The sequence below is a fragment of the Artibeus jamaicensis genome, unplaced genomic scaffold (assembly GCF_021234435.1).
Source record: "Artibeus jamaicensis isolate MK-2021 breed Jamaican fruit bat unplaced genomic scaffold, CSHL_Jam_final contig_490, whole genome shotgun sequence".
Classification (NCBI taxonomy): Eukaryota; Metazoa; Chordata; class Mammalia; order Chiroptera; family Phyllostomidae; genus Artibeus; species Artibeus jamaicensis.
The window spans coordinates 9,708,548-9,734,983 of NW_026521861.1; the positions used below are offsets into that span (position 1 = coordinate 9,708,548).

The window sequence follows — 26,436 nt, forward strand, 5'->3', positions numbered from 1 at the left end:
TTCCACCGGAAGGTAGCTCGCGTGACATGCGGCTGGGTAGCTGGAGCCGCGTTCCAGAACGTGGAGGGGTTAAAAAAAAATCGGTGCTCCCCTAAAAGACGGATATTTTTGGAGACTTTTGGGCGCACTAATTAACGTGCTTTTTCTTAGGGAATTTGTTAGTTTTGAAGTCTGAGAGAAAAAAAAGAGTGTACCAAGCCAACTTCCGGGGGACCGAGATTGTGACGGAAAACCAGGAAGTGGCCGGGCTGGGAGCTGTCCTGGGTTCTCCGCTCTGCTCCCGAGGGCGGTTCCCAGGGTCCCTTCACCGTGTTCCCCTACTCTGCTTGACCCCTACCCCGACCTAGGCTCCGGCCTGGGTCTGTCACTCCGGAACCGCCATGTCGTCAGATTTCGAAGGCTACGAGCAGGACTTCGCGGTGCTCACTGCAGAGATCACGAGCAAGATTGGCAGGGTCCCTCGACTCCCACCAGGTAGGAGCTCTGCCCCAGCTGAGCCAGGGTGGCTCGCAGAGCCAGGAGGCTCTGGTGATGGAACGCTGTCTGAACTAGTGTGTCTCTGAGGCGCGAGGTTGGAATGTAGAGCTGACGGGCCCTCCCGGAGGGATGGAACTTCACTTGGTTGAGGTTAAAGGGACAGCCCGTGGTGGGATGGGTGCAGTAAACAGACCCCTTCTGGGCTCCAGTCCGAATTCTGCCGCCTTGTTACTTGCATAATCTTGGGACTGTTTCTCTGAATGTTAGTTTTGGTTTTTAGTTTTGCCTGTTTGTTTTCTTTTGTAAAACAGGGATATGTGAGAGTGTTCAAAAAAGAATGAATGAAAGTACTTTGATTAAGGGTCTGACGTTGTTTTATTAGTAATGACATTATTACCCGAAGCAAATCAGGGTTAGGAGCCATGGTGCCTGGATTCAAATCCCAGCTTTGCTGCTGAGGAGTTTTGACATTTAAGCACGTTTCTTAACCTCTTTCAACTTTCCTGCTTGGTAAAATAGTGAGAATTGTAGGTCTCTCATTAGGTTGTTGTGAAGATTAAATTATTTAACATGTAAAACCTTTCCTTTGTGTTAGCTGCTATTACCATTAGTATTTTTCATACTCCAGACCCATTTCTTATTTCTCATTCTTTTTCAGGGACTCGGTAACGCAATTTTATGTAAAACTTGGTACAAAATAATCTCTCTCGCTTTTAAAATCCCACAGCTGCCTTCCAGAAGTGTATTTTGTTTTTGTTTTTGTGTTTTAGCATGTCTTTCTTTTATGCTAGACTGTGTGAAAGTGGAATTCATGTGTGATTTCATTGACACTTATTTAGAAGGGACTCAGGTAAAGACGTTTAAATAAACAAATATACAAATGTGACATTTTGTGATTTTTATTTGTAAGACATTGTTTTGGCATTTATGTATCTTTTAATATAAGTTTGAGTAGTTATTCCCCAATAAAATTGTTACTTTTTGGCTTCCTTGTGTTGGGGAAACTGAACAATCATTGGGGTGCTAGCCTTCGTCCTGCCTTAGCTCTGGGGTGTAAAGCGTAGGAAGGGGGGCACTCATTGATCTTTGCAATGGTGGGCAACTTCAGGGTCTCACCTGGTTACTCAGTCCTGATGCCAGCAATAATTTCTCCTGGGCCCAAGTTGTCATTCCTCTTTCCCTTTCCCTGCCTTCCCCCAAACTTATGTGTTTATAAATAATATTTTCCTTGATTTCTTTGTTTTTTCCCCACCTATTTTTTATTAATAGGGATGTTTCCTTGAAGCCAGGATCTCTGAACTTACACCCCACTCATCTCCTGAAGTCTCAGTTAGTTCTGGAGGAGTTGGATGATGTCTTAAAGAGGTTTATGAGTTCAAGTGAGGGGACAAGAGGAGAAAACCAAGGTAGCCTATTCCACCCAGCTTGGCTGCCTCAGAGATTTTGGTGGATAAAGTGGCTGATGGCCTCACCACTTCATGATACATCACCTCGCCTCTTCTCTTCAGTTCTGCTTTTCTGCACTGCCCGAGATCATCTTGCTTTTTGTTGTCTTTGTTGTTGGAGACTACTTCCTTTGACTTCGGTCCCAGAGCCTCAGAGTACCAGGATGTATAGTTTTAGTTGGAGTTTTGCTCATTTTTAATGGTAATAGTTTTAGCAATAGAAACGTTGTTTGTTTGAGACAATTGCTTTTGTACTTGGAAATTGTGTTATAAAGTAACATAGCAGCTACAGTGATATTGAAAGGAGACCGTCTGGCTGGCACTGGAAGAATGCCTACTGACTCGAATTATTGAATACTAGTAATTCTTTAAAATGCAGTGCTTTCTCTCTTAATAATTCACTTTACAGTAAATTCACTTTTCTCTCTTATGCTTATTCACTTTACAATCTGTTTCTAATTGATATATAGAAAATATATCTCTGTAGTTATGACTTTCAGATCTATGCCTGTGGACTAACAAAAATTAATATAGCAAAAATAGTATGGTTAAAAGTAATGATAATCCCTTTCTCTGGGCATCTTTCATGGTTGACCCAGAGCAGATGAACTATGATTTACTTCAGTTAAGAAGGTTAAAAATTGGAACAAACTTTTTAGCCAAAGCAGTTCATTCTCCAACATATTAACTCATTTAAATTGAAGTAGAGCCCTGGCTTGTGTGGCTCAGTGGATTGAATGCCAGCCTCCGAACTGAAGGGTCACTGGATCGATTCCCAATTAGGGCACATGACCAGTTTGTGGGCCAGGTCTCCAGTAGGGGGCACTCAGGAGGCAGCCACACATTGATGTTTCCCCCTTTCTCCGTCCCTTCCTCTCTCTCTAATAATAAACAAATAAGATCTTTTTAAAAATTGAGTAGAGTGAGTAGGATTGGTTGCAATGAACTTCATTCTGTGCTGTGCATGTATAATGTATTGAAGTGTTACTTCCAATGAGAATATAAAAGATTGAATATTTTAAAATTTTATTTTAGAAAAGAAATTTTATTGCTCTGTGGTATATTTTAAACAATAAAAAGATTTTGCTTGTAGACTATAGTGTTTGGATCTTGACTGATTTTAGAAATTGGACCAATGAGATGGATCTTCCCTTCTTAGGTGATACTCTGTCACACTATATTTGAAACTCGATTTTAATGATTAATGTTCTGTGGTCAGGTCGGGGAAATGGATTCGTGGAAACCATAACAAACACTAATCACAGAGTTCCTTTTCCCCGGGGATAAATTCCAAGTTAGAGGGACGCGTTGCAGGTGCAGAGGTTCCATTGCATCAGGAAGGGCCTAAAACAAAATGTTCTCTTGCAGTTGGTTGTATACTTCACCATTCACAGAGTGGTAAATGGTCTATTGTGAATCCTACCACTGTGTGGCTGTAAGTCAGAAACACCAAGAAACATATGATGGCAGATTGGTTACATTCATATATGGCATCAGGTCTGTTTAGGATCTCCTCTCTATACCAGATGTACAATCTTGGGCAAATTGCTTGGCCTTTCTAAGCCTGCTTCCTCCATCTGTAAAACTGGCAGAAGAAGGGAGAATTAGTTTCAAACTTGCAATGTTGTAAAATCAGATGAAATAAAGCATGTAACATACTAGCACATTTCTTCCCCCAGAGATATAAAGTACATGATGAATCAGCCATTAGTGATGGAGGTTAGTGCTACTGAAGGCGAAAGCTAGTAGGGTTATTCAGGGCCCACCTTCTCGGACTTTGTTATATTAATTGAGCCCTTAAAGGAAACTTGGACCTCAATTCTTGCTTTCTTTCTGTGCCTGCACTAGAGTTAGGTGAGTCTCTCTCCCTAGCCTTGAAGGGAAACTAATGGAGGGACTTCAGGACATGAAGTTGGAATTGGGATTTTAACTTTGGATGTCAAGGGAGGAGTCAGGGGAGAGAATTGGAAGTTTCGGGACAAGACAGCGTCCTTTCTGGGAGGAAATGCTCAGGCCTCGCTGATTAGTCATGTTAAGCCCTGGAGACTTTTGGAGACCAGACATAGCTATGTATGGAAGAAGCCGCAAATGTTCCATGATTTTCTCTTGCCTTCACAAGGTGGTTGTAGTGAGAGACTTGAGAAAAGTCTACTTTTATTTATGAATAATGTGGTTTGCTTAAAATACATGTGGCCCTGGCACTGTGTACATGGAATTTTTGAGCACCTGAAATGTGGCTACATAGTGACATGAAAATATTTTGGTTGTTTCGCGTTAAATATTGTTAAAACTAAAAAGATGATTAAAGCTAATTTCATTTGTTTCATTCTACTTTTTAAAATGTGGCTACTAGAAAACTTAAACTTACATGTAACTTGCATGCATTGCATTTCTATTGTTCTGGAGAGTTAGAATGGAAGGGATGGTTCCAGTTTTAATTCCGAAGTTCAGGGGCAGAGTGAGTTAAAGTAGACCTGGTAGGATTTGAGTTAGGTACACACACACGCACACACACACACACACAACCACACTAATCCCAGGGGCACTTCTCTCCCTGCAATAACTTAGTTAACCTAAACAATGACATCATCGATTTTTTAAAATAAGCTTTTAATTTTAGAACAGGTTTAGATTTACATGAAAGTCAAAAAGATAATCATTAGAATCCCTCTATACCCCACGCCCAGCTTCCTCTGTAGTTACCATCTTACATTAAATATGTTGCACCAGTGAATGCATGGGGATACGCTATTATTAGATGAGGTCCTCACTTTATTCACATGTCTTTAGTTTTTTATCTAATGTCCCTTCACTGTTCTAGGGCCCAGTCCAGGACACCACAAAACATTTCGTAGTTATGCTCCTTAGGGGCCTCTTAGCTGTGACAGTTTCTCAGGCTTCCCCTTGCTTTTAATGACTTTACAGCTTAGAGGAGTTGCTGGTCAGATATTTGTACCTCACATGGCATTTGCTTGATGTCTTTCTCATGGTCATCATACTGGGGGGTGTAGGTTTTTGGGAGGAAGGCCACAGAGGCAAAGCACCCTTTCCATCACACCGTATCAAGAGTCTGCACTGCAACAGAACTTAGTACTGGTGCCAGCTTTGATCACCGGGTTGAGGTCGTGTTGGTCAGGTTTCTGTACAGTAAAGTTACTATTTACTCCTTTTCTGTGCTGTTCAGAAAGAAAGCCTGTGCATCGCCCAAACTTAAGGTGTGGGGCTTGTGTTCCACCTCCTTAAAGACTTAGTATCTATGTAAATTACTTGGGAACTGCTCTTTATGGGAGAATTTTGTCTGTCCTCAGTTTACTTACTTGTTCAGTTACTTATATCATGGCCTCATGACAGTTGTTCTGTACTTTGTCTTACATTCCAGCACTATCTTTTGTTGCTCAGACCGTCCCAGCTTTGACCACTGAGAGCTGTTTTGGTTGGCTTCTGTCACCTTTTGATACACCCCCACCATGCAGGGCTGTTTTTCCTTTTAAGTGCTTCCTTACCTTCTTACCTGTTAGAAGATACTCCAGAATCATCTTGTATTTTTCCTACACCTGTCCTGGAATCAGCCATTTCCCAGGGAGTCCTGTTTCCTTTTACTGAAAACTGGTGTTAGAAACCAAGGTCTGGACACCACGCCTGCTCACTGCTACTTAGTGAGCTCGCTCTCAGAGTTCGGACAAAGATGCGGCAAAAGTGGGCCATATCTTCACGGAGCTGGAAATGAGGCTGCAGAGAAAACCAGTTTCTAATGACCATCGGGGCCACTAGCGCAGAGCGCAGAGGTCTGGGGATTCAGAAGAGATCAGTTGTGGCCCAGGAGATCACATGGGAGCATAGGTGGGACTCAACAGATAAAACCAGAGAAAGAGTATTTTATCAGAGATTGCAATAAGTGGACGTGCTGGACACCTGTGTTTTTGATTGTGCAGACTCCTACGTTTCATCTTCTGATGGCAGCACCTCCATTTCCCATTGAGGAACCACCCGAACCCAGTCTTGGTGGGACTGGCTGGCTGTCGTCCCTGTCCAGGTCAGGAGGTGAACGCATCACCCAGGCAAGGACATCCAGAGAGTTTTTGCTGGGAATTTTAATTTTGAGCAGAGTGAGCCAAGAAGAGAGCCCTTTGGAAGGAGAGTCAACACTAACCCATGGTATTGCTGCTTGAGACTCCGTATCGCAGGGACAGCCAGTGGGCTTCTGCTCCCATGATGCTCTGGGCCACCCTGGATACTGTCCTCCTTGAGCTCGTGGGCTCTTTTTCCTACTGACTTGCTGAGCCACCCCATATTATTCTAATAAACAACCCTCCCGCCCCACCTTTGGCTTAAATTAACCAGAATTAGTTCTGTGATAGTTGACCAAAGGACCCCAAGTGGTGGCTTGAACAAAGGCACAGAGCAGGGGAAAAAAAAAAGAAGTTTGTTCAGGCAGTAATGGATGGTCTGTTGGGTTAGCATGTAGAGTGCATACTGCAGAGCTGGCAGCTGGGGTTAACGTTGGGAAGGTTGCCTGGCTTTGGAATGTGGAGGGCCTCGACTGCTAGACTCAAGTGATCCACTCAAGGCGACATTGTAGGAAGATTGAATGGGGGAGGGGACCGGAGTGGAGACCAGGAAACCAGGGCGCTTAGCATAGTTTCTTTTGTAAGTACTTGCACTAGCCTATATTATTCAATTAATGTCACTTTTTCAGAGTTGATTATATTTCCAGGCTCAGTGCTGGATTTTACAATTATAAAGATGTTTAAAACAGAGATCTTGTCTTCCCAGAGCCTCTGAGATAGAAGGTAAATCAGACTGTTGAGTAGGAGAGACAAATCATTCAGATTAGGTAAAAATTATAGTTGTTTTATGTAAGTGAAATGTGTGACTCTCTTTGTTGGGTTAGGAAAGGCTTCACAGAGGTCAGATATTCCTGAAGAGTGTTGAATAGCAATTTGCCAGGTGATTACAGTGGAGGTGGGCATAGCATTGGGATTAAAGGGGTGGAGTCCTAGAAATCTATCAGGATTAGTGATAAAGATTTAGGATCACAAATAGGTAATAGGAAGGTTAATAAATTGGAGCAGGTGCAATTGCCCAGAGACACAGATGATAGTCATAAGAGAAAAAAGCAGAGAGTAGACACCCAGGAACACCAAGTCAAAGGAAGGGCTGAACAAGAGGATGAGGAGCAGAGGACATTGAGAGAGGGGTCGTTGCGTCCAGGAGAGGAGACAGTGACAAGCTAGGGAGAACAGATTGTGAGGTGCCACAAGAGTAAATAAAAATAGAACAAGGAATGTCCATCAGTCTGGGCAAAGGAGAGGTCTGAGTCCTAAGTGAAAGTCATCCCAGTGAAATGAATGGTGGGGAGCGGGCAAGAGTACAAGGAGGCACCGGGGAGATGAGGAGGGGAAGTGGGACTGCGGCTGGGAGGACAGAGGGGTCAGTGACAAAGGCGAGCAGAGGCCAGGGGAGGCTGCTTTTTTTGTTTGCTTTGTTAATGGGAAAAACTGCTGTCCATTAGTCCTGCAGGCCCACGGCATGGACTGGCCTAACAGATGAGCACCTTAAGGAAAACAAGATGCTCCTTCTGCTCTTTAAATATGGAATCTCACCCTCGGCCCAAGACGGGCTTGCCTCACCTTACACTCTGCTCGCTTCCAGAAACATAGTGCGGTTCTACTGTATCTTCTTGAGATCGACATGTGCCAGGAGCAAATAAATTTGGGGCCACGTACTAAAACTTTAATTTGGCCATATGTAGGTTTAACTTTTTTGAGGAGAAAAAATTGAATTGAATTTTAATTCCAAATGGGCATTTTGTTTTCAGGGAAACATATGTAGAGTACACATAAAACATAGGACAGCTCCCCTGTGGAGCTGGGGTTAGCAGAACATAATTATTATTCTTGTAAGATAATCATTCCTACTGAAGAGTCCCCATCTAGTGTTGACTGTTCTACTGACGGGCCAGTCAGCTAGTCGGTGTTACGCTCACTGCAAATTTCAGTTTTCTAGTCTGTTATGTTAGTCTGTCAGCAATCGTTTGGTTCCACATCACAGAAACTCAACCGTAACAACACAAATGATTTGGAATAGGAGCAGGGTGATGTTTTCTGAAAATACCTGCCAGGACATGTCTCTTCTGGAAAAGGGAATGACAATTTGGTTATAACTTGATTTTGGTAGAGTTTGAGCAAACCACGTACAGAGACTTAGCACTTCCCAGTTGAAAAGTAGTTTCACTTGTATCAGCTTATTCGAGTTAAAGATAATCCAGTCTTGGCTGGTGCATCTCAGTTGGTTGGGCATCATCCCACAAAGCGAAAGGTCACCAGTTCGATTCCCAGTCAGGGCACGTGCCTGGGTTGTGGGTCCCAGGTTTTAAATTGTATTTGTAAATCAGTTATTCCCCGTTTATTGTAGTTAAGACTTTGCAGATTCCTCATGCGACCACTAAACCTGCTGTTGTTGACACAGTCTCTTCTAAAGAACAAAATAATTTTTGGTTTCTCTTTAAAGTGTTGTGGCATCCCTTAATCACTCGGGTACTCTACTACAGTATGACTTTCCAGCCTCGAATTAGTGGTTTCTAACACACCAGGGAATGATGTGGTCAGTTGCCTGATGTTGGTAATTATCTACACGGACTGAACAGAAAGGAAAAAGTCATACAAAAATGGAGGTTTTTAAATGGTAAATTATTTCTATTCTTAGCAGTTTTCTGATATTGTTTCAGATGAGAAGAAACAGATGGTTGCAAATGTGGAGAAACAGCTTGAAGAAGCAAAAGAACTGGTACGTACAGACTCGGTGGTGTATTTTAACACGCAGCCAGGGTCCTCTAAGCTGATACCTTAGCCTGTTTTATACATCCTAGAAATGTGTGAAACTTGGCTCATTAGCATTTTATAACTTAAAATTCCTCTGTTTTTAAATTGAAGCGAATTTAATCATTTCTTTGGATTTTATTTTTCTTAATAAAGGTGATTCATTAAATGTCCAGGTCTAGTTTTTATTCCTTAATAATACTTTTTGTAATAGCTGTCAGTAGGTTAGGCTTCTCAGAAACATTCTGGGTACCAGACATGGCAGTCAGCGTATTACTTGCTTTATCACATTACTTTTCACAAAAATTCTGTGAGACAAGTACTATTTGTCAAAAACTGTTAAGGGTCTGATTATTTTTTACTTGCTCACTAATAATCAAGCTTGCCATGATTTCACGGATGCTGGTCGAAGACATGAGATACTGAAGTCAGAGACGAAAGACTTTTACTACTCACAGCAGAAGCAGCTGCCAGAGTTTGAGCGTTTTTATGTTAGTACCCTGAGCCCCAGTTCCCACAGGGGTGGTACGGGGGGCTCTAGCCCACCCCCTCGGTGGAATGTCTTACAGGAGAAGAATGTGGAGCCTGGGAAACATACTGCTTTACAGCAGCCTGGAAGCAAGCCTGCTCTTTGTCCCAGAGGGACGCATTAGTTCCTTCCCCCAGGTTGCTCCCGGCAAATACAGCCTTGAGAAATGTTCGGGGAAAAGAGTGGTGAGGGCCCTGCGTTCTTGGCATGCCCAGCTTAGAGGAGTCTGAGAAAAACATGGAGGAGTGATATTTCAACAGTTATTACACTCCTCCCCCCCCACTTTCTGGATGGGAAAACTAGGGCTTAGAAAGATTAAGTAGCTTGTCTGATGTTCACACTCACTAAGTGGTGTAGACACAGAGCTTGAGCTCGTCCACTTTTTAAAAATGTAAATACATTCACAGATCAGGGAAGAAAAAATACTGTCCCAATTTTTTGGTTTTAGAAGCCAAATTTTGCAAGTATGATTCAACTTGTTACTGCGTTGTGGTCCTAGATGAGTGTGTTGCTTTTCTAAATGTGGAGGGTCTGCGTGGTGTTTCTTCAGTATCACTCACTCATGTGCTTAGGATGTTTCCCAAAGTGCGTTTCTGTTGACTGGTAGCATCTATTCAAATGTGTCTGCAAAACTGTAGCTTCAACAGAGTTGGAGGTTGGGGACTTACTTGGTTGTTTTTCTACAGGAGCTTCTTGAATGCTAAAGTGGGTTAAAAGGTGTCATGAATCTCTGAAAAGGGACAATAGGGCACAGCCCAAGCATGAAGCATTTCTCAAGCTTATTTCTCAGGCTGAGTAATGTTTATTAACAGCACCCGGCATGGCGGGGGGTGGGGGACACCCGCTGCTGCTTTTAAGGGTGTATAAGAGTAACTGATTGTTGCACAGTAGACATTTCCTCTGTGTCTCGAGGGCTAAGACTGTGAATGGCCGAGCGGCTGCTGTCTTCTCTCTTGCTGGTTCTTCTCTGACTGTCAGAACGTCTGATGCTCTCCACACCCTAGATCTACATCTGTCTTTACAGGGACAGCCTCACTTCTAATCTCTACAGCTTCTAATGTTTGTGTCTTCTGAAAGTTTCCCATTTTTTACAAATGCTTCTCCCCTCCCCTCCCCTCCCTTCCACATTCAACTACTTCTCTCACGCTCCCTGGCTGTCCTGTATAAAGACTGGCCTTTTACAAACCACAGCTGCCAATCAGGACACCTCTTTCTTCCAGTTGGTGGGCTTGCTTGCCATAAAGATGTTTTGGATCTTGAGTTGACATCTTATATTTGTTGTTGAGTTCTCAATAGCAGGTGTTTTGCCATCAAAATTTGTGTTTGGGTATGTGTGACTTAAAAAAAAAATCCTAATGTGGGAATACACTTACTGATTTTAGAGAAAGAGGAAGGGTGGGGTAGGGGAGGAAGTCCATCCCGCAGAGCTCCTCCTGGCTGCGGTGGATGAGAAATAAATCATCCCGGACACAACCTTGTTGTTCTGGCGGGAAAGGGGGTGGCGATTCCCTCTAGTGGGAAATGCCTGGAGCCCTTCTCCCAAGCGGCTTTTATTGGGAATGGTGTGTGTCAGTGTACACAGCACACATGCATAGCTCATCAGTCAAAGTCAAAGGCTATCATCATACAAAAACAGGTATTATCTACAGATGACAATTGAAGGAACATGGAGATCTGTCATAGGTCAGCGTCTGTGAGTCATGCTGATGCCAGAGGGTCTTTAAGACGTGTTTCATGAGATAAGGGGTTTACTCCTTATGCCCTGAACTTAAACATCTGGTTTATATTGACAGGGCTGTACAGAACAAAGCAAGCTTCAAAGGATACAATGTATTTATCAGATCTAATTCCCATGGGAACTTTTGATGTTAGAGTCAGGTCATGCCTGCCACCTGCGGTTTTTACCTGGTTTTCCAGGGACACTTACTAGCCCCTTTCAGAACCTGCTCTCACAGGGCTGCAATCTCTGAAACCATAGAGAGTGGTTCCCAACACTGGGGGGAGGGGGAGAAAGGAAGAGAGAGACCTTGTCATGAGAGAGAAACTTTGGTTGGTTGCCTCCCGTACATACCCCAATTGGGGATCGAACCGCTACCTAGGTGTGTGCCCTAACCAGGTAGCTAACCCACTACCTTTTGGGGCACAGGATGAGGCTCCAAACAACTGAGCCACCCAGCCAAGGCTGCCTTCTTTTGGATTCATCATTAATTCGATGGCGTTGGAAAGCTGGTCTCCTGATAACCCAGGTGTTCCTCCACCGAGTACAAAACATAGTCGTACCCTCTGGACCTTATGCCCAGTTTTAGCTGTTACTAGCATAAAGAGTTTTGTCTTTGATACGTTTTCATGTTTGTTTAAAGTGATCAGAAAGCTGATTTACTTAATTCTGATGACATTCTTGTTAAGAACACTGCTCATTTTATTATATACCATCCTTTTGATGAGGACCCTGGGAGAAAAACTTTTTTTAAAATTTGACTTAATAGGATTAGTCGCCTTTCTGCTGAGTAACTGATTTATATTAACCTCTCGGACACTGCATGTTTTGTAATGACCACGTCTTCTGCTTTACATTGGCCACGTGGCCCCCAGGTGGCCACACGGAACAGGTGCATATTAACTACTTTTATTTCTGGTTTCATTTGAAGTGCTTGTTGTGTGTTTCTTTTTCTTTGTTGCTTACTTTTAGTTTAGTTTTAAGTGTCCTTGTAAAGTTCTTTAAATAAAAATATACTGAAGTCTTGAATTTTCACTCACATGCACTTTTCAACGGTTTTGTCTGGATGATCCTTTTCACATTCTTAGAATAAATGCTTCCTGGTGACTTCGGAGACGTGCTTTAAATAATTGCCTTACCATTTAATTTATGGGTGCTTTACATTTATGTTGAGACATGTCAATAATTTAAATGGTCACCACTTAAATCGAGGTTAATTAAAATTACCTTCTTTTCTCTATTAAAATTAAGACCTGTTAGTTAAAACATGGTTTTACTGGCATACCTATGTTCTACAATACTACAGTTAGTCTCTAAAACTGATAAGAGTTTTGTTACTGACAAGCTTTCCGTGTTCATGGAAATACATATTAAAATGCTTTTATCAGACATAGTCTGAGCAAATTTGTTGTTTTCACTTTTCAATACCAAAGATAAGTAAGGTGCCTCTGATACTTTGTACCATGCTTGTTGTGTGTTTTTTTTTCCTTCATCAGTAATCATCACTGCTGTAGTTAACATTATTAATCCAGCGATTATCAAGTAAGGCACACTATTTTAAGCACATTTTAGGAATTGCCCCATTTAATCATCACAGCTGCTCTACAAAAGACATGCTATTTTTAGCCCTGGCTAGTGTGGCCTGGTGGATTGAGTGCAAACCAAAGGGTCGCCCGTTCTTTTCCCAGTCAGGGCACGTGCCTGGTTGCAGGCCAGGTCCCCAGTGGGGGCGCATGAGAGGCAACCACACATTGATGTTTCTCTCCCTCTCTTCTTCCCTCCCTTCCCCTCTCTAAAAAAAAATAAATTAAATGTTTAAAAAAGAAAGATACACTGTTTGTAGAAGTGAGAAAAGTAAGGCTCAGAGGCGTTAAGAAACCTGTCCAAGGTTGTGTGACTAAGTAGTGGAGACCACAGTGCGAATGCAGATATCTGACCTAGGAGCCCACGTTCCTCACCATCGTAACTTCTGTGTTGCTTCCCAGTCAATGCTCATGCATTGTATCCAAAGTGTTACATAACGACAGGTGGTTAAAAAGTGCCCTGCTGTGATTTCAGCGAGTTTTGTGTAACTTAGCGTACTACTGTATCCATGTAGTTTCACATCAGCACCATTATAAAGTATAAGGAGTCAAGCTGGAGGTTGAGATCCCGTGTTGGTCGGTATGTGCTTTTCCGAATCAGAAAAGACTCTCCAGAAGAATGTTCAGCAAATGACTAAGGCTGGGCCGACGCTTTATGCTTAATGTCAGAAATAATGGTTTAGTTCCTCTTCCCATAGTTCTGTGGGTTTGGGGTCAGAAGACCAGCAGGGTAGACTGAATGATGGGATATTTCAAGCATATCACAATCGTTATTATTAAGGGTGTATGGATTAACACATATGTTTTCATAGAAATTCTTGACAACGTAAGTGCTTTGGTGGTCCGCATGTTACTTGGTAAGCACTCAGTCCCTATTTGTTCACCTAAACAAAAATTAAGGACGAAAGTAGCCCCAGTGTTATTTGATCACAGGCAGTTAGCTCCCTGGACCTGGTTCCTCGGCTGTAAATGAGGAACTGAAATGAAATCCCTTCAGCTCTCAACATCTGGTAAAGCAGAGAAGAAGCATGTGGTTTGAATCACGTTTCTCTCACCCCTCCAGCTTGAGCAGATGGATTTGGAGGTCCGAGAGGTTCCGCCCCAAAGTCGAGGGATGTACAGCAACAGAATGAGAAGCTACAAGCAAGAAATGGGAAAACTTGAAACAGAGTTTGTGAGTCAAATCCCATCCTTTCTCCTTTTTTCTGATCTTTAGACTGAATCTCTACTTACGTTGTTGTCATTTCCTCCACATGCCTCACTCAGTACTCAGGGGTTGCCGAGATCTGGAGGGAGGGGAGAGCGGGCAGTTACTGTACAGTGGGCATGGAATTTCGGTTTTTCCGAAATGATGTGTTCTAGACATTGGATGCTCAACAATGTGAAAGCATTTAACACTTCTGAACTCTGCACTTACAAGTGGTTAAGATGGTAAATTTCATGTTATGTGTAATTTACTAGAATTCAAAATTGTGAGGAAAGACCCAGATAAGGAAAGACCTGAGCTTTATCTGTGAGTGACAGGACTCATGTGTTGGCACGAAAAGCAACTGTATTTCTGACCTTGGCCTCCAAATTCATAAAGAAAGTCAAGAATTTATAAAGGTCTTTCTGCCTCTGTTCCTGCCTGAGGTGTTTCAGTGGCAACACCTTCTAGAGTTCAATGTATCTACAACGTATCTTTCCACTACAGGACCAGTGGTGCCAGACACGGTAGAAATTTCACTCAGTGTCTAGAAATAGGGTAATTTGCGTGTGTCTAGAAATAGGGTAATTTGCGTGTGTCTAGAAATAGGGTAATTTGCGTGTGTGCATGTTTAGTTTATATTTCAAAGGGTATTTTCCTGAGAATTTGAGATAGGCTATGTTATTCACTGTGATGCAGTTGCCTTTTAAATTGTGTCTCTAGTAATTAAAATAATTAGAATTCATGATGGACCTAGATGTGAAAAGAAATGGAACCCCTAGCTTCTATGCCGTGTACTAGATAAATCTTCTACAACTGTTTTATGAAAGGTAGGTTCTCTCAGCAAGAATATGAGGTATGGTAAGGGAATTAATTGGATCTATTTGAGAATTTAACAACTCAATTTAAACTTAAACAACTCTCATTAAAGTCTCATTTGTTTCAATACAAATGATGAAAGTGAAATAAAATATTTATAAGGATTATTTTAGTTTGCTTACCTCGTTTTTATGAAACTCTTTTCCAATGATTTTTCTCTTGGTTTCTAAAACAATTAAGTGTATTAGTTTTCTAGGGCTATTATAACAAAGTACCACAGATTGTGTGGTTTAAAAATCAGGATTCATTTTATGACAGTTCTGAGGCTACAGGTCTGAGGTCAGGGTGTTGGCAGGGTTTATTTCCGATGCAGCCTTTCTCCTTGGCTTGTAGATGGCCATCTTCTCACTCTGTCTTCACATGATCTTTCCTCCGTTTTAATTCCTCTGTTTTACTGTGTTATAATTTCTTCTTCTTATGAGGAAGCCAGTTACCGACTGGATGAAGGCCCACCCTAATGACTTCATCGTAACTCAGCTAACTCTTTACAGACCCCGTGTCCAAATGCGGTCCCCTTTGGAAGTGCTCAGGGTCAGCACTTCAACCTATGAACTGAGGGAGACACAATGCAGCCCAGAACACTGAATTTAGTTTTGTTCTTTTCCAATTAAAAAAAATTTTTCTTTAGTCAGGTATTAAACTGCTTCTGTGGCTTACAAGTTAGCTAGCCCACCCTTCATGAGTTTTTTTCCTGTTTTCTTTTTTTCCTCCTGCAGAGTATGATCCTGGGTAGATTCTTTCGGTATTTAGATATTGCATGGTTGGATAAGTATTTCTCAGGTATACTTTCTATTAAAAATAAAAATAGGGCCAGCAAGTGTGAGCGAAGCATGTGTGCTCCAGGCTATCACTAATAATTCATGTGTTTACCTGCCATGTGCTACCGCAGCCTTCTTCTGTGCCAGGAAACATCGTTATGAAGTGCTTTAACATGTTTCACTTTATTGTGTGAGAAGTAGACAGTAGGTGTGGGTTCCTCTCCCTGTTTTAAACATGGTAGAATGAGGAGGTTCAGATTGATGGAGGTTCAGATGGATTTCATTCAGCAAGTCTTTCTTGAACCCTGTGGTCTTCCAGGTACAGTTTTAGATGCTGGAAAGAAACCTTTAAGAGACATCAAGTTCTTGTTCTTGTGGAATTTAAATTCCAGTGACAATGGCAGGAAATAAATCAACACATATACACAGCATAATGTCAGGTAGTTATAAATGCTGTAAGTCAAAATAAAGTGATTTTGGTCAAGATGGAGGCGTAGGTAAACATGCCATGCCTCTGTGCGCAACTATAGAAAAAAATACAGCCATACTAGCAAACAGATATCACCTGCAATTGTCAGAAAATTGAGCTGTGTGGAAGTGGGACAACCAAGGGTTTAAAGAAGCCGCGTTCATTCCAGAGCGGTAGGAGGGCCAAGACACAGAGAGGTGTAGAGACAGTGAGTGGTGAGGGGCATGAAGTTGGGAACGGCTGGTCTCACAGTCACATGTGCTGGATTACAGATGGGAGGGTACTTCAGGAGTGAGGATCCCAGCCCCAGACCCCACCACCCAGCCCAGGGTCCCGGCACCAAGAAGATAAGTCCAAATAACTTCTGGCTGTAAAAACCAGTGGGGATTGTGTGGTGGAAGAAACTATATCCTCTTAAATGACCCACAACAGACTTAGGACTCATGCAGACCCACCCTGCTGGGGTTCAGCACCGGAGCAACAGCTGGAAGGGCACCAGTGGCACGTGGGGCGAAAGTGAAGTGGGAGTGGGGAGTCAGCTTCCTCCATCACAACCCTTCAGAGGCCAGGCGGTGGCATTGTCCCCTCTGTGAGGCCTCCCCCACACAGAGCCACAGAGTGGTGACACAGGTTGCCCTGCCCGGGTGATTACCTAACTCTCCAACCCATACAATTTAATAGATGCACTAAGACAGGAAGTCAAAGCAGCTCTACCTAATACACAGAAACAACACAGGAGGGCTGCCGAAATAAGGAGACAAAGAAACGTGGCCCAACTGAAAAAAAAAACAGAACAAAACTCCAGAAAAAGAACTAAACGAAATGGAGATAAGCAACATATCAGATGCAGAGTTTAAAGCACTGTTTATCAGAATGCTCCAGGAACTCATTGAGCACTTCAACACCCAGGCAGATATGAACATTGTATTAGGTGAAGTGAAAAGCCTACAGGACACCAACAGTGAAGAGGATGAAGCTGAGAGTCAAATCAACAATTCGGAATACAAGGAAGAAAAAAGCATTCAATTAGAACAGCAGGAAGGAAAAAAATTCAAAAAAAAAAAAATTAGGAGAGGCTTAGGAATCTCTGGGACATCTTTAAACGTACCAAGATCCAACTCATAGGGGTGCCAGAAGGAGAAGAAGAAGAACAAGAAATTGAAAACTTACTTGAAAAAAAATTAAGATGACTTTCCTAATTCCTTGAAGGAAATAGACATACAAGTCCAGGAAGCACAGAGGGTCCCAAACAAGATGGACACAGAGAGGACCACATCAAGACATATCATAATTAAAGTGCCAAAGGTTAAAGAGAAAGAGAATTTTAAAAGCAGCAGGAGAAATGCAGAGTTACCTACAGAGAAGTTCCCATAAGACTGTCAGCTGATTTCTCAAAAGAAACTTTGCAGGCAAGAAGGGACTGATAAGAAGTATTCAAAGTGATGAAAAGCAAGGACCTACAACCTAGATTACTCTGTCCAGCGAAGCTGTCGTTTAGAATGGAAAGGCAGATAAGGTGCTTACCAGACAAGATAAAACTAAAGGAGTTCATCATCACCAAGCCATTTTATGAAATGCTAAAGGGAATTATATATGTATATATATAAAACAAAAAGGTCAAAATGATGAACATTAAAATGGCAATAAATTTACAGCTATCAATAAAAAAAAATAAAAAGAGTAAATAAAAATAAGAGAGTGACTGGTAGTGTGGGCGTGGCTGTTTTTGTGAGGATGTGCCCTGTGACTTGCAGGAGAGAGGAAGAGGGGTCCCGGAGGTTATAGAGGGAGGCACAAGAAAGACCTATGAGGGCATGGCAGGCCTGGTAAAGAACTTGGCGTTTCCTCCCAGTTGGTGAGAAGCTTACTGGGAGTCTTTGAAAAGTGACTGGTCCTGAGTCCTGGTCCACAGCTTTCTCCACTCTACCCTGCTGTATTACATGAGGCATTTGAATAGAGGGTGGAAAAATTTACAGGATTCTCTCTTCTTCCTATTTTCCTTTTTATATTTAATTTTTAAATTATTATTTAAAAGATTTTATTTATTTTTAGAGAGAGGGAGGGGAAAAAGAGGAGAAGGAGAGAAGCACTGATATGAGAGAGAAACACGGATTGATTGCCTCTTGTACACACCCTGACCAGGGATTGAACTCGCATCTGCAGCCTAGGCATGTGGCCGGACCAGGAGTTGAACTGGCAACCTTTTGTTTTGTGAGGTGACTTCCAACCCACTGAGCCACACCAGTCAGGGCTGGGTTTTGTTTTGTTTGTTTAATTTTTTGAATGAATGAAGAATATTGGGAACTTTCTTAGGGTGATATACCATACCTTGAAATATCGAATCTCAAGGAAAACACAGCAGAATTGGTTCATTTGTCCTTTGTGCAAGTGTTCCCTTGCTTTTTTCCCTGGGCCCCCCACCTGCTCTGTCTTCCCCTCATGCCTGGGTTCCTCAGGCCATTGCTCATTTCCTCCACTGTCATGCTCCCTGAGTTGTCACTCACTCCTGCAGATTCGGGACCTCCTCTATTCTAACCTGCATTTCTAACCCAGACTTCTCCATAGCCCTAGATTCATACATAGTTCTTACTATTTACTGGATACTTCCTCCTGAGTTCATAAAACACCAACGCTTAAATCTGGCTGGTACTCATCACTCCCAAGTTCATCGTTTTGGTTTTCCCCTCTCCACCACCGTGCACATCCAGTTGGTCGCTGCGAATTCACAGTCCGTCCTGGAACTGTCTCCTGCTTTCATCTCTGCTGCTGGGAGCCTTCACGTTTCGCCTTCTGGATGTCTATAGTAGCCTTTTCTCCTTTTATTCTTCCCCCACTTAAACCGCCCTCCGCACCACCTCAGAATTCTCTCTCTAACACACGATCCGAATGTGTTCCCCTGCCCCGCAAGATCCTATGGAGTCCCCTTTGCCTGCTGAGTAGAATCTAGGTCAGCCTCTAGGTTCTCCCTTCCATTCCGTTGCTTCTTCACATGTCCAGTGATTTATTATCTTGTGCTTCACACCGCGGGTTTATGCAGTATTAAAAGCCTAGGTTTTGTCGTTCTGCTGCAGAGCAGTGAGTCTCAGTCTTTTTTCCTTATGACATTGCACCTCTAAGGAACCCTTCCCTCTTTCCACACCGCCCCCCCCACCATGAGATTTCAATACCGAAAATATTCTGTATGCCTGTACATTTTTGTCATATCTAAGATTCTCCATCCTCCCAAGAACCAGTTTTTGCCTCCATGGGCATGATAGCACCTCTGTTGACAATGCATGTTTTAGAGAATGTGGAGCTTTATCTGGGCAAGCAGATCATTTGCCAGCAGGCCAGACCGAACCATTCAGGGCTCCTTGGTAAGCTTTGTTAGGACATGTCTAGAGCAGTTCTGCCTTGATGTGTGGCCTTCTTGGGGTCCATTTGATGACTGGAGCATTCAGGGAACGCTCTACCCTCTGACTGGTCAGAATTCTGTCTCCCTGCTTTGGTGACCTCCAGAATCTCCATTTATCATTAGCTCCCCAATACCTGTGTTCTGCAAGACTTTATTGGATCTCACTCTCTGTGTATGCAAGTCCGTTTTCAGCCAGACTTAAAGACGCTCCTTCATAGATTTCTGAAGCCCCTTCTCTGTGGCTCTCTTACCTGCAGAACCTCATCCATCCCTGCAGTCTCCAGCCGCAGTGCCTGCCTCCTGAGCGCCGTGCTCATCGGGGCGCTGCCCCCACACTGTCACTGGGAAGCACGCGCATGGTTAAGGGTCACGGCAATTGCAGGGCTCATTTCAAGTGTTTCCCTTCTCCGGGGGCCTGCGATCTGTTGTCCAGGTTTTGAACACAATGGCTTCATCCGCTTTGCCCATTTTTATTGTTGTTTAGAGAGGGAAGGTTAGTCCTGGCCAGTTACTCTGTCGTGACTGGCATGAAGGTTCAGTGTCATTTTACTGTTTATTCATCCCTGGAGGGTGATTGTGTACATCTGGGAATGAAAAAGTCCTATTATATAGTCTACTGTTTACAGTGACCTGCTATAGAATTTAGTTTGTGACTGAATAATACTCACTTAAAAGATTTTGAAATGCAGGTTATAATTTGTATTTATGACTGTGGGAAGGTGGGGGAAGGTGTCCCCTTCATGTTCCCTTTATGTTGCTACTTTCAATGATTCCGTTCATTTGCCTAATTCTACTTTCTTAACTTTTGGTCTCATATAAATGAATATTTGTAACTTTTGGCATCTGATAGTCTCAGGAACTTAGGAATATTATTAGGTCCATAAAAGTTCAAATTCAATCACCTTGTTTTTTAGATGAGGAAATGGAGGGCAGGAAGACCAAGTCCCGCTGCGGTTTACGGCTGGGACCAGCATCAAATAACCCGAACGCACGTCCTAACATTCGCTCCACGGTCCTTCCCAACCCCCTACCCCAGCTTCACGGTTCTGAAAAAGTCAATTTAATAATAGCCTCGTTATGGATTTGAAAACAACTTTTAAAAAATTAGAATTCATGTATTTTAAGTTCTTTTTGTAATTTCTCCTGTCAGTATTTGTGTGAGAGGATCTGGGGCATGGTCATGTCAGGATATTCCAGAAAAATAAATCAGCTAAATGTAGTTAAGGATTTTTAAAGCTTAAGATGATTATTTTCTTCTTAAGAAAATAAAACTAAAGAAATCCCTAAACTTGTACAAACAGACAAAACACACCAGCACTGTGTAAAATATTTGATCAAGTCTCAGTAAGTAGGAAAAGAAAGAACGAGTAAGTAATGCACCAGGATACTGTTCCTAAAGTTTTGAGGATGTTGGGGGTGTTTGAATGTGTTACATCTCTGATCTTGTTCCATGATGCTAGTGCCATCTTGTGGTTGATCTGTATAGTTGCATTTTTTTCCTTGTAGCAAAGCTTAATTTCCTTTAAGATATATACACACATACAGGATTTGGGGTGGAGAATTGTATAATAACAAATGTTAGAACTAGAGCTTTTTAGCCCCAGTCTCAAGTTCACTTCTATCCCAGGTCAGTGGTACACAAATGCTGTCCTTTCCCTGTTTGTTGGCTATGTGATGTGATTGTTAGACCAGCTCCGAGTGCAGAGCTGTCTACATCAGAGAATGACACTTCTATTGACCATCTCAGCAGTGAGGCTGAATGGTCTAGAAACCCAACCACCTGCAGACTATTGGAGCTGGTCCCTTAGGCCAGGGTTCAAAGGATATTGTGGAACAGCTTGAAGCTTTTACTGCTACTACCTGCACTTGCTTTAAACAGGTGAGTGGACAACTTGAGTATCCGAATTTATGAATGAAGCCACCCGTAGACTACTTTCTTTAAGTCTAAGATAGACTAAAGGATTGCAAACAAGAAAGATGAACCCTTTGAAGTTTTGACTTTTGTTGAAAAGTCAAGAACTTGATGCTTCTGCTTATATTTTATCTTTTCTATTTTGATTCCTGGCATGTTTTACTTCTATTCTGTGGAAGTGTAAAAAACCATGAAAGCCTGTGTTAGGCATTGGGGTAGTGTCAGTGGTGATATGTTATAATTATAGCATTAGCTTATCTTTATTCCGGAATCATAAGTGCATTCTAGGAAGAAATAAGAAAGCCAGACTGGACAGGACCATCCCAGAAGGGAAATTTTCCTGTACAATGTGCACTTAACAAATATGTTTCCCATTTAAAAAAATTATATTTGTTGCGTGAAATTCTGTAAAAATAATGCCTGCTTATTATGAAATATTCTTAAAGAAGAGTAGAAAGAAGAAAAAAGTCACCTTAGCTCTATTATCCCAAAAGGCCCACATTTTAACATTTGTCTCCAGAGATCTCTCCCCTTCCCATCTCCCTTGCATAGTTTATTGTTTTATTTTACATAATAATGGTGTTACTCTATCTATATATAGCACCTTTTTAAAAAAACACAGATTCTGGCATTGGTATTTCTCACTTCTATACATTCTTAATCATTTTAATGGTTACATAATATTTCAATCAGTTATGTTAGCTCATCTTTTGTTGAATCCTAATACCTTTTCATTTACTCCCTCCATAATTTATTGTGCTGCAATTAACATATTAGAACAGGATTATTTTCATCAAAATAAAAAGAAGTTTATCATTTCTCAGAAGGCAGATTACTGAATCAAAGGGTATCAGCAATATTATAGCTCTTATTACAATATTCCTTGGAATTACGGTTTACTGTGACACATCAGATCATTTTGTTTTTATCTCTCCTTATCTCCTGTGTGTTAGAATTCAATTTCAGACGTCCACACTTACGTGAGAAGGATGCAGTTGTCAGTTGCCGTCCTGGCGATTTTACAACTTTGACAGTAATACATCTGCCATTGTTTTCTAGGATACTCTTCCGTGGGAGATATCATCGTAATGTTGGTAAAGGCTAGCAGTAGATACGCACAGCTTTCAATATCTGGTCTAAAACTGAACTCATTTGGTGTTTTCAGTATTTCTTGATTGGCAATTGAAACATGTTTTAGTTATGCGGGTATGACTGTGACCTTTAAGGGAGAAGGTAATACTATACTTATGTGCTTGTACCTGATTTTCTTTGTTTTCGGATATTTTCTTAAGACTGTGGCTCCCAAGGCCCCACTAGGTGAAATTGTTAGAAAATTATCACGCAATTGGCCTTCTTTGTTTAAGCTTTTTATTCTCGGCTTTGACCTTGGTACACCTTATACTAGCAAAGTAGCTTCCAGTCTTTTCAAAGCCCGACACAGGAAGTGGACACAGTGCATCGGGAAGAGACCAAAGTCTTTTCAGCCTCAGCGATGCCTTCTGGGGGCTGATCTGTGCTCGCATGTCACTCTGGTCTCCTAACCCGAGACTCTTGAAAAGGTTCACTTTTTTGACCCTTCTTCCCACTATGTATACTTGAATGGAACAGTAGTATGTATTAAATATTTTGTCGTTGGTCTTATGTACTGGATTTGAGGTTGGCCTTCATAGATTTTCTTTACTTTGGAAGCTCTGACACTTACTTCCATTGTGACTGTTACTATGATGACTACTTTGAGGTTTTGCCTCTGGCCTTTAGCTCCTGTAGAGATTTATGACCTGAGAAAGTAACTTCCAAATCTACCGCAGTCACTGGCGAACTTGGAGTCTATACTGGGATAGATATATCTGTGTGTGTAATGTTTTAAAAAATTGTATCAGATTGGATTTTGTAATTTTATTACAATGTTTTTTCTATCTACTTACTAATTTTTTTAATCATTAGAATTAAAGTTACAGTGCCAGTTTATGGCAGTAGGAGCAAATTCTTCTTACAACTTTCTGGTCTTTCTAGCCTTGAGTGTTCTTTCTGGTCTTGAGTATTCTAAGCACATGAAGTATTTATTTTCTGGAGACAGTGCTAAATTGCCGTAAAACTATACACACACACAGATACACACTCAGAGCTTACTGATTTTAATGTAGTTATCTCTACTTGTAATCCTTCTTAAATGACTTAATAAATTATTATTGACTTCTCTGTTGCTTCCCCTATTTACTTTAATCTTACCTAAGAAATAAAGAAGAAAAATAAAAGCAGGCAAGATTTTGGAAGGTTAATTATAAACCTCTGACAACTTTGGCCTCATTATTAGTCACTAGATGGCACTGTTTATTTGCAGAGTGCCATTTTTTTTTTTTTTAAGGAACTGGTAGTAACTGAAATTACTGCCTCATGAATAAAATATTTCTGATGGGATTTGCATTTCTATATTGGCTGAAGACACTGTTGAATGTTTTATTAACCAGCCCAATGCAACTGTCAGCCTATTAAAGAGATCCAATGGTCCCTGTTTAGGTAAATAAACTAAATAAATCCAATTCGTCAAATTGTGTTCCTGGCTGTTTATTTTCCATTCTTTTGATGTAGAGTTTATTTTAAGTTAAGGCCACATTGGTTTAAAAATTAATGGGAAAATGTTATTTGGTGTTTGGAACATGAAGAAGCTAATTGCCATAGTCCAAAAGCCAGCTAGCTCTGTGTTAATGTTAAATTGTTTGCTCATAAATAGTAAACTTTTTAATGGTTTCTTATAAACTGCCCCATGGTCAAAAGTAGTCAGATGTGCTGTAGACATATGGTCAAAGCTTGTGCTATCGAGACTGGTGGAGCCCCGGTTTCGTTTCCCTGGAAAAGTACTATCTCGAGCCCTTCGCTTGGTTTTGTCTGGGTCGTGCTCAGTTTTCATATATGGTAGGTATATTATTCCTGGGGGCAGGGGGGACGTAGCGAGTTGATTTTTAAATGAAATGCCTTTTATCAAACGACTACTTGCCAGTCATTCTCCTGGTAAATGCCAAGCGTTAGACCACAGACAACGATGCCAGGGGAGTGAGTGGGTCAGCCAGAGGCCTCGGGGCCAAGGCTCCATACTGCACACAGACCCAATGCCCACAAGTTCATTGCCTTCTTAAAGCTTCCATTCTAGGGATCTTGAAACTCACAATTGCATTATTTAATACCAATGATAGAACTCAAGATTTCATACGTAGACCCTCAGGTTATAAAAATATTCCAATAAAGTGTGTCAATTTTGCATGTTGCTGCACTGAAGTAAGTTGCACCTGGCAATGACATTGTGCTTCTGACTTTTACTTCTCACTTCTTTTTTTTTTTTTTTCTCGTGAATCCTCAGCTGCTTTTTATGCCATTCCTATTGTCTTCTATCTAGTCCTACATTTGTGAGGTTCAGGACAAAACGTAAATCAGATTAGGCACTCCTGACTTAGCCTAGAGCTTCTAGGAGTATTCAGCTTCCTGTGATAAAGACTGAGCCAGATCTGAGCTCCTGAGTGAAGGTTTTGAAAGTGCGTCCTGGCAGTTGAAGAGGTTTGCTGTGTCAGCCATCTTGAGCTTTCCTGTACAAGAAGTTAAAATAGGGCTAGAAATAGGGCTAGAAAAGGTTTCCCCAGAGACTTTTCTCCAGATTCCAGACCCTCAGAAGCCTTTCAGGAAATGGACCGTGAGTACAGATAGTGTCATCATTTTTTTTTTTTTTTTTTTTTTGCTTAGGTTGTTTTGTTTAACTTTGTGTCCTTTCGTTTCCCCAAATGGAAAAAAAATCATATTTAAGAGCAAAAACAAGTAAATTTGGAGTGAAATTGCTCTTTCGGCTTTTAAGAAGTTCATCAGATATCGTGGGTTAAAAGCCTTTGCCTGCGATGCCTTTGAAATGCCTCATGGTGCTCACGTTGGGAAATACCGAGAAGCGAGAAGCGGCCCTGGGTTAGTTCTTGGGGCTCCTGTGCCTCCGTGAATTCCTAAGAGCTGCCGGGGCTTAAGCTCCATCGCAGGCAGTTCTCAGGAAATGTCCAATTCTTCTCATTCTCCATTTGGTTCCCTTAAATATTGTTTAACACGAGTTGCCGCTGCCTTGAGCTTTGAATTCTACTGTGAAAAGGGAGATTTCTGTTATTCGTTGTGAAGAAGTCGGCCTGTGATTGTGTTCTTCAAATGCTGAGAGTGGGCCAGATTTCAGGATGCAAGAACTCGCATGCGTGGCATTGACCGGGGTGTGAAATGGAAATACAGAAGTTGCGGAAGTGAAATGTTTCTTGAACAGGTTTTCTGTACTTCAAAACGAGGCTGCCCTGTGGTAGCGCATCTTCTGATTTTTTACCCCTTGACTTTCACGACGGGATATTGCATCTCTGCATATTCAGTGACCGACATTTTTTTGCTTCATTGTTTTCTTATTTTGATCTTTTAAATATAAACCTAATCTACAAATAAATTTTAACTGAGTGCTAGGGTTGTTCTTATTTATGGACATATGTGATTTTTAAAGTAAGGCTCAGAAAGGGGGAAACTGCCTTCATAGAGTTAGTCTTGCAGATTTATATTCTTCTTAGTTTTAATGAAGTTTAAATTTTTCTTTTTCTACTTTTTAAAAAAAGAATGTGGTTCAGTGTTATTCATTTCAGATGCTGTCTGGTCCGGGCCCCTGTGTGACGGCTTTATTTACACTTTAAAAATATTACCTATAAATTGTTAGGCATTCATTACAAATGGTCCATCCTGTATTTTTCTAATGTCATGTGCAAGCTAAATTTGGTCCTGGGCCACTTTGCCAAGAGAGGAGTGTGGAATAGTGAGGAAGGGCCGGGGCAGTAGACCTGAGATCTGAGATGTGGCACAGTCACACTGCACTTCAGTGTGCATGTCTGCAAGTTTGGTTTATCATACAGTTCTGCCCATCTCATGGGGAAATATGAGGCCATATAAGATAATAAATGTGCAGATACTTTGAGAGCTGCACTGGTTTTAGCGACTTTACTAGGCATAAGTAGTAATCCTAGAATTAAAGAGCTCAGAGGTTAAAGTAGCTAAAGACATTCAAGTTCAATTCTCAGTGATTGAGGAGACTGACTTCAGGAGCTTACACAAAATATTGAAACGTGGACTATTCCATCTCATCTCAGATGTGACCTTCTAAGTTGGATTGCTTTTATATTCTAGTACATTTGCTTTGTCAAAGACATCTTAGAAATTACTCTTTGCAAGCAAGTTTTCTCCTTGACCTTGAGGTAGTAGAGTCAGAATTAAAGGG

At 41.6% G+C, this 26,436-nt stretch overlaps 1 protein-coding gene across 5 annotated transcripts in view; it reads left to right on the forward strand.

The window, feature by feature from the left end:
* Nucleotides 1-12: 12 nt before the first annotated feature.
* VTI1A (vesicle transport through interaction with t-SNAREs 1A) overlaps nt 13-26,436 on the forward strand; it is a 335,162-nt gene continuing 308,738 nt past the window's right edge. For 2 of the 5 annotated variants that reach the window (XM_037132894.2, XM_037132892.2), the window contains exons 1-3: nt 13-474; nt 8,650-8,708; nt 13,633-13,743. In XM_037132894.2, coding sequence (XP_036988789.2) covers nt 381-474; nt 8,650-8,708; nt 13,633-13,743 — 264 coding nt within the window. In that variant the 5' untranslated portion in view covers nt 13-380. The remainder of the gene's footprint in view (nt 475-8,649; nt 8,709-13,632; nt 13,744-26,436) is intronic. The other 3 variants (XM_037132891.2, XM_037132895.2, XM_037132890.2) reach the window with 2 other exon arrangements.